This window comes from Octopus bimaculoides, chromosome 10 (assembly GCF_001194135.2).
Source record: "Octopus bimaculoides isolate UCB-OBI-ISO-001 chromosome 10, ASM119413v2, whole genome shotgun sequence".
Taxonomy (NCBI): domain Eukaryota; kingdom Metazoa; phylum Mollusca; class Cephalopoda; order Octopoda; family Octopodidae; genus Octopus; species Octopus bimaculoides.
Window position 1 is genome coordinate 64670550 of NC_068990.1, and position 9347 is coordinate 64679896.

Below are 9347 nucleotides of genomic sequence, written 5' to 3' on the forward strand. Positions count from 1 at the left end.
TCCCTAGTTTCTTTGCTTATTAAGGTAGATGCACATTAAAAGCATGTGAAGCTTTCATTTGAACACAATGTATCATTCAGAGAGCTTGCTGAGGGTTGTTAAATTCTGTTACTCAGATGATGTTCTTTACATAAAAAGTAAAGCAAAACGATTGCCAGAATCAGGAAAATTAAGTTGAATAAGTGTGTCTGATGACATTAATGTAACTACAGTACTGTCCTTTAATTATTGCACATTTGGTTTGGATGTATATTGTTTGGTTAATGTAGGCAAATCTAGTATTACTTCATATGTACAAAGGATCCAATGGATGAGCTACATTTGGCCATTTTCTAACACACAGCTCTCTTAATGATATCATTCATTGTGAGCAATACAAAATATTTAATGAATTTTTGTTTGCACATAATTACTGATGTGTGACAAAATTCACATCATAGGAAATCTTTTAAAACCTCTCATTTCAACCACACTCAGATTAGTGAATATGTATCCCATCTAAATACATCTTAGAATTTTCATTACAGCCAACTTTGTGAATTTCTCAGTTGAATTTAAATTTCAGTTCAGTGTCTTGCCAGTTCCCACAACTATTCTGTATAGTTTAAACCATAAAATAAATGGGATGATCACAGTTGATCAGAGGTTTATTCAATTAGAATCTTGCCCAGAGATAAGTATCAACAACAATCATGTCATCAATCCGGATCAAAAAAGCACTTGTGTAAAAGCTTTTCTGACTTTTTTTTTACAATTATAAAGAGTTTACTTTAAGTGAATAAAAGACCTTTACATTGTCTCTCAATCTGCTACAGATAAGAGCCAAACAAGGAGGATACATAAAATAATGTAGACTTAGGATACAGTCTTGGAAAATAAGATGAGGTTCTCCTGGCTGGAGTGCTTTTGATTATATATCTACTTGATGAGGATCAAATTGAGAATTAACAAGTTTATCAATATACCATGTTATATCAACCAAAAGACTGCATTATATAAACCATCTTAACAATATCATATATACAAATGAATCAGAGTAATATTCTTGATTTTGTCTCACAAAATTTTCATGAATCCCAAAGACTTTTTTTTTAATTAACTTCGGTGTCTCAAAGGATAAATTAGAAACCAGCTTAGGAGACCAATATGTACAAGAGACAGTCTAAATTTAAATGCAAAAATTTTACAATATAAACTTGTCCAATCTCAACTACAAACTAGATAAAACACTGCTAAATTTGGTCAACAAAGCTTGGCATCACATCCAATCTATGGTTACCATTGATGCAGTAGTTGTGTGCCTAAGAATTACACTTCTTAGTGCTTCATGGTGGGTGCCACCATCTGCCCACTTTATTCTGTTAAATTTACAGCAAAAACTATGTGTCTTTTTTCTTTGCTCGCATAGCAAACCTGTAAAAGGCTCTTGAACAGGGGTTGGCAAACCGGGGTAAATTACCCGAGAGCGGGGTAAAAATGAAATTCTTGTGGGTAATGAGGACTCATTAGACATAAGTAAAATTATATAAAATGATGTGTTCCTTGTTAGAACAGAAATTTTTCTTCTGGCATGAGGAGACAGTCAAAAAGTTGCTGGTAAACAAGGATTTTTCACTTGAATGAGCATAAAAACAACGCAATTGATTGGACCCCAAAGATTGTATCCAAATTGCTCTGGCATCAAAATGCCCCAATTTTGATGTAATTGTAACAAAAATGAAACTATCATTTCTCCAAAGCCTGAAGTGAAGAAGTATCTAGAAAAGTCCTTTTGTTTCATAATGAGGATAGTAATTTATTTTATTTCATTTGTTTTATACTTTTTATATTTAGAATTGTATCCTCCATATAAATAGATTCAATAAACCTTTGAATTCAAAGAACCTATGAATTTCTTCCTTTGAAATCAAGGGGGTAACATCAGCGTAAATAAATATACTTTGGGGTAATTGGTTAAAAAAAGTTCCCCAACCCCTCCTCCAGAGTATAGCTTATGCATTAGCAGCAGAGAAATTACCATACTCAGAATGATGGTAAATAGCTTGCATGGAAAAAGTGACATTAAAGAAAGGAATGAATGAATGAACTATATGGCACTTTAGACAAATATCTTCTATCATCATAACCTCAAATTGAGTGATGATTTGTGACTGAAATTTGGTTAACAGAATCCATACAGAAACCTGTCACCAGAATTGTTCCTCATAGGTTGTAGACTTAGGCTATCACCCAGTTTAACTCCCACCTGGGTAGTTTTATTAAAGAAGAACATTTCAGTCAGATGTCTGATCTGAAGATAACATTCTCACATCAGTCTCAGGGACCTTGATTAAGTTCAATGAAGCTGTCTTTCACTTCTGACTAAGTTCTGTAACAAGAAAATAACAATAACGATTTTAACTTATTTTATGTCTTTATTATTTTCTTTACTTTTATTTATTTTCTTCTGTTGCAGGTGACCTGTTACGACCGCTGCCCAGTGTAATTGTGGCTGAACACAAAGACAAAGTGATTCAGTGTCGCTGGCATCCTTCCAAGCTGGCATTTGTGAGTTCTAGTGCTGACAGAACTGTTGTCTGCTGGGCATTGCCATTGCCTTGAATTAAGTACAACTGGCATTTGAACTTTCGGAATGCAGAGACTGTTGGTTATCATGGCTGTTGGTACAAAAAGGGTGAGGAAGGGGCTGCTAAATATACAAACTTTAAATAAACAAGCTACAGCATGGCCAAATCCTGTTCAACCTAATCATGTCATTATTTAACAGATTACACATAAATATATGCACGTACACAAACACACACACACACACACGTATATGCACACATACATATATGTTATGTGAGTGGTTGCCATGTGACTTGTAAAAGTTCCAGTTTTGCCGCAACTAACAAACAACCATTTGTCCAAGAATACATTGCCTGATGAAATAATTCCTGGATGGTTTGTTACTCAGCAGGCATGTGTAATTCTTGGCTGGTATTGTTTGTGGAAGGGGTTTCAGAGAATGCTGGTTGAAGGGAGATTAACATTGAAAGCAATTCGGATGTTGGTGGTGCTGACAATTACTTCACCTTGTCATCCCTGCTTCAATCATTGCATGTGTGTTTTCGTTTGTTTTTACATACATATAAATATGCACATGTGCACACGCATAAACACATTGTCTCAAAAGCAAGTGCCTGCATGCCCTCCCACACACACACCTACATACATGGAAGGCAGATGTTAAACGATGATGAAACGCATCAGAAACATGCAGGCATTCATATATCTAAAGAAACATACACATGCACAAGTGTGTGTGTGTGTGTGTGTGTATATATATATATATATATATATATATATATATATATATATATATATATATATATATATATACATATATATATAAATAAATACACACACACACAAATACATATATACACGTATGTATACAAGCATACATTAATTCAAACAGGTCTGTGTATGTGTTTGCATGCAACCCTCCATACTTCCCATTGCCTTCCTTAGCCAAACAGTGTTTACCTTTTCCTGTCTCAGCTTTTCCAGGAATCATCCTGACACATAAATGTATTTCTGTGCTTAGTGTGTCTTCTCGAGGTGTTTTACAAATTTCCGTGTGTTACACAGCTAGACGCAGGTAGAGGTTTGTTTGTTTGTCAGCCAAACAACAAAAAGAAATCAAAGTAATTTTGAATAAATACAATGTAGTTTTTTTTTAACTTCAGACAAACTCCCATCTTAACCACTGCAATCCCCACCTCCATACCTCCTTTTTAATTCCTATATTTTTATTAAATTAAAAATTTTTTTTTATGTATAAATTTTTCTCCCCCCCACCTTTTGTTCTCCCTGACTCACGCTATGCGTTTTTGGTCGTGTGTATGTGTGTATGCATTAGTGCACACACACGCACTTGTGTGTGTACTTATTTGAAACTTGAGATTTGTACTCTGTTGCTGCTCCAAATTTCTCATTACTATCATGTTTCTCAAGCTCACCATCGGGAATATGGCAAAAATATTGATTTCAGATAAAGAAATAGATTCTACATAATGTATTGAGTACTTTTTCTCTCATTTATACACCTAAATGCATGCACACACACACACAAACAAACAAAAACAAAAGTGGTTTGGCATTTCAATATCAAGTAAATCCAATTGAAAAATTACTGTTTTGAGACATTTCCTGTGAATATCATTTATCTCTATTTATTATTTTTATTTTTTGTAATTAAATTATTATTCATACGTTTAAGATATTTTTGTTTTCTAAGATTTATTATTATTATTGGGAAGATGCAATGACCAATTGAGACACAGTATTGCTGGCTCCGGAGTTGTGGGCCAGGTAAGAGTTGTCTCCTTCTCTGGCAGGCCATCTCTACTTGCCTGAAGATTTTGTGTTCATGTAAGATGTTATCTTTATTATAATAATTATTTTTAATATTATTATAATTATTGTAATTATTATCATCAATGTAATTATTGTAATTATTAATGTTGAATTGTTTCAGTGATTTCTATAATTGTCCGGTCTTAATATTGAATGATTTTTTTTAAAAAATTTTTTTCTTGAATAAAACTGGCAAAATGAATCAAGATTGTAGCTGATTTTTCTCTTTTGTCTTCATATACTGTATGTATATATATTTATATACATGCTTATGGAAGGAGCTGTCAAATACAGTATTCAGCATGAGGACACACCACAATTTTAATTGTCCTTTCTTAAACCATAACTCCCTATTAATCTAAGACCTAGCCTTATATTTGTAAGTCATGTTGATTTGGTGGGCACGTATAAACTCCTTCCTATATAACACTAGAAGTTTGCCAGATAACTGAGTCTTCTGGATATCTGTTCATCACTTTTTTCACAACCAGCAAAGCACTCCTCACAGACACAAGTTTCTGAGATGATTGTGATCTGTAAACAGTTTTGAGTAAGGACTGGAAACAGAAGTATAAACATGCAATGTTTATGTGCACACTGGATTCATAACACAGAAGAGAAGAATAAAAACGCAATATGCACGTCAAGTTATATGATGGTCTGCATGCTACCTCTGACACTATTATCACACAGCTTTGCTGCAATTTCCTTGTTAAATTACCCTAACATCTGACAAAACTCATTAAAACTTTCTCTATATACAGCAGTATCATCATTAATGTTCTGAATTAAGAAATATTTATTGACCTGATAAAATTCAAGTTCTGTAAATTCAGAAAAATGGCATGCACTGTACTTTGAGAAACAATGATCCATTTTAGCTACAGTAGAAACATTCTTCCTTTTAATGACAATAAATTAGTTAACACAAACTAGCATAAATTCTCTTGATCCTAATTAACATATCTTTTTTTTTTTTTTTTTTCTGGGTGCTGATTACTTGAAAGTATTCGATATGAGGGAATTTACAGTAGATTAATTCAGAGTTTTTGCTTCTACAGTCATTATTTTGTCCTTTTCTCTGTCTGAGGGAAAGGAATATGGTGGTTTTAACTGAACGTGTTTATGTTGGGCTTATGGTCAGGAGGAGGCTAGGCACCCATGCCAGTGGCATGTAAAAGGCAGTCTGTGGAGTGGTGGGCATCAGGAAGGGTATCCAGCCGTGGAAACCAAGCCAAAACAGACTGGAGCCTGTTGCAGTTCTCCATCTTACCAGTTCCAGTCTGTCTAACTCATGCCAGCATGGAAAAGAGATGCTAAATGATGATGATGATAATATCTATGAATGTATATTTCTTAAAACATTAAACAATGCAATTGTATAGCTTTGTAAAGTTTGTAGCAAAGAAAGCACTGTGTTTGAAATCTATATTATGTCTGTTGTAAAACTAGTTGCTGAAACTTTCTTTCATGAAATAGATAACAGTGTACTGAGTATGGAAATGTATGGAAATGTCTATGAATTTGGTTACTCATCTGAAATATACCAGGAGTGTGTGTTGGTCTTATTTATTTTTATACTTGTAGATGCTTGGGGTTGCATGCATGTGTATTGGCTGTTATTTAGCTCTGATCGAGCAAACCTATAATCAAAGCTTTTCAGCTATGACCCCCTTGTATCTTTTTGCTTATCTGGATTATATTGTTTAATGTCTTATTTCAAGACAGTAGGTTAGGCTTTTAGGGAGATTTGTTTGCCAGTGCTAGTATAACTGAGAAACCCACATAGAAGTTCCTTTATTAGCTTCCATATCTGTGTTTACATGTTCATGCAGTTAGAGTAAATTAGTTTGTGAGGAAGCTGTGCTGGTGTTTGGCCCTAAATCAGTCTACATTGAACAGACCTACAAGTAACACTACATATAACACCTTCTAATTTTTTTTCCTCAATGCCTTCTATTTCTCTGCTATACAAATATACATGTAGGCGTAAGAGTGGTTGTGTGGTAAGTAGCTTGCTTACCAACCACATGGTTCCGGGTTCAGTCCCACTGCGTGGCACCTTGGGCAAGTGTCTTCTACTATAGCCTCGGGCCGACCAAAGCCTTGTGAGTCGATTTGGTAGACAGAAACTGAAAGAAGCGGCGAGCTGGCAGAAACCTTAGCACACCGGGCGAAATGCTTTGCGGTATTTCGTCTGCCGTTACGTTCTGAGTTCAAATTCCGCCGAGGTCGACTTTGCCTTTCATCCTTTCGGAGTCGATTAAATAAGTACCATTTACGCACTGGGATCGATATAATCGACTTAATCCGTTTGTCTGTCTTTGTTTGTCCCTTCTGTGTGTAGTCCCTTGTGGGCAGTAAAGAAATAAGAAACTGAAAGAAGCCCATCGTATATATGTATGTGTATATATATATATATATATATATATGTATGTGTGTATATGTTTGTGTTTGTCACCCCAACATCGCTTGACAACCGATACTGGTGTGTTTACGTCCGCGTAACCTAGCGGTTCGGCAAAAGAGACCGATAGAATAAGTACTAGGCTTCCAAAGAATAAGTCCTGGGGTCGATTTGCTCGACTAAAGGCGGTGCTCCAGCATGGCCACAGTCAAATAACTGAAACAAGTAAAAGAGTATGTATTGCATTTTTATTGGTCATTCTTACACAAGTAGCTGCCATTTGTGCCTTTTAGTCTACCAGCATAGGAATTTGCCACACTGAAAAGCAAAGACTAGATTCTCCTCTCCTTTAATGACTTGACTATTAAATAGCAACTAATATAGATTAATGTAGAAAAATTGACCTTCGGATTTAGGCTAATCTATACTTTTAATTGTTTAACTCCAGATCAGCTCTTACTATGCAGACCTTTGATCAAAGGGGTTCCTACCATGACCATTTTGGGCATTGTTTATCAAGGACAACATTATCAACTATAGCTTTCACTTGCCAATGCAACAAGTCAGTAATGATGCAGTGATAACGATCAGTCAGACTGGGGAACGATTTTGTTGATCACTCATTTGCTAACTCCACAACCTCTCTAATCACTCATTCTCTAACTTCACAACTGCTTCTTGATTAATGAATTACAAGGAGTTTTGAATTTGAAACATAGTCTTAACCCCTTCATGTCAACCATTCCACCACATTACTATTTCAAGCTGGCAGAATAATTAGAGTATAGGAAAAGTAGCTTGCATTATTTGTTTATGCTCTTTACATTTTGAGCCCAAATCCTGCTAATGTCAGTGTTGCCTTTCATCCTTCCAAAAGAAAAAAAGCAGCAATTAACCATTTCTCTCCCTCAAATTTCAAGTGTTATGCCAATGTTAGAACCAACTACATGATCTATGGAAGTGGATAACAGAGAAATGGTTGCTACGTCATAGAATTTAGTTGAGTACTTCTGTCTTCATAGTCCAATTCTTGCTTAAGTTGATTTTTGCTTTATATCAGTGTATGGGTCATAGCTTTTGGTTCCTTTTTGTTTTCTGTTTCATGTTATTTCTGACTTCTGATAGTTTTATTAATTTTTCTGATTGTCCCTATCAATATGGGATTAATAAAGTTCTTTTTTGACACCCATGAATCTATTATAAAATTATGAGGCTCCATTTGCCAATCACGTTGTGTAGTCAAGAGGTCAATATCCAAAGATTTACTGGTTTGCAAGTTTTCCTGATTGTTGCACATTCATTTCTGCGGCTCTGAGCTACCCACCAAAATGGGAATTTCCATTTTGAGTCATTTTCAAGAGATGACAATTGTTATTTGGCGTAGTTTTATATGCCATATTTCTACATTTCTGTACTTGCTAAGTTATTCTGGTTCAAAATTTGAAAGAAAAAAAAAAGTTTTCCAGCTTTTTCACTTCGTCCTGTTTTTCACCCGACCTTTTGCACAAGAAAACATGCTTTTGAATAAGTGAATTCATATGTCCTTTTATGATTTCAGACTTTACTGTAAGATTAGTGAAGGTGGGGATGCTCACCAGCTGTTGTTATTAAGTAATAGCTGTCAAAACTTGAAATTTTTTTAAATAGTTCCCAAGACATAGATTTTTGCAATTCTAGGTTGGCATTTTTCCTACATTGGTCGAATTAAAAAAAGAATTGATCGTTAGTGTCTAATGGATTTGAGATGGTGAGGATTAAAGAAACATGCTTTCCAAGATATGGTGTCGAACCTATTTGGAATGATGGGCTCCTAAAAATAAAAGAAGTTCAATATTTCGAAACAATTAAAATGGTGCTGAAATTTTCAAGAATCATACCTCTTATGAATACTAACAAACGGTATAAATTTGAAGAAAATCTAAGAACCTTCACGACGGACCCTTATAGAATTTCACTGGAATGCCCCACTCCATATTTTGCAGCATAGACGACATACTTGTTTGTAATAATGATAAAATAAATAAATAAAATAGAAACTTGAAAATATGCATCTTCCACGATGTTAGTTGAAAAGTTGCTGCAATGGGTTTTTTTTAAATTTTTTTTTAGGGTTCACGGAAGTTAGTTCGTTACAAAGACTTTCATTATTTAGCAAATATGCCATAAACATTCTAACTAATAATGTTGATATAAATACGATTACTCAATAAATAATAAAATAGTCTTTTAAACTTTGCTACGACTTCACTGTGTTGTATTGTGTACTACGGTAATACCCGGTGGTTTACCCAACGACGAGCATGAACACTGCTGGTTTGCCTATTCGTTATGGACGGAGTTTTCGTAAGCAAAAAAAAAAAAAAAAAAAAGGGTACGTCTTCCATGATGCGACCCCTACCATGCCGCAAAATACACAATGTAAATCTTTCGTGAATATTCTGGAAATCCTTAGGCGGTCAGGCTAGCTGGCAAAATAATTCGCGACATTTTGTTCGTCTTCACGTTCTGAGTTCAAATTCCGCTGTGGTTGACTTTCCCT

General features: G+C 34.8%; 1 protein-coding gene across 9 annotated transcripts in view; it reads left to right on the top strand.

The window, feature by feature from the left end:
- LOC106879758 (WD repeat-containing protein 47) overlaps window positions 1-4607 on the top strand; it is a 107633-nt gene extending 103026 nt beyond the window's left edge. For all 9 annotated transcript variants that reach the window (XM_052971253.1, XM_052971256.1, XM_052971255.1 and 6 more), the window contains one exon: window positions 2456-4607. In XM_052971253.1, coding sequence (XP_052827213.1) covers window positions 2456-2601 — 146 coding nt within the window. In that variant the 3' untranslated portion in view covers window positions 2602-4607. The remainder of the gene's footprint in view (window positions 1-2455) is intronic.
- The last annotated feature ends 4740 nt before the right edge of the window (window positions 4608-9347 follow it).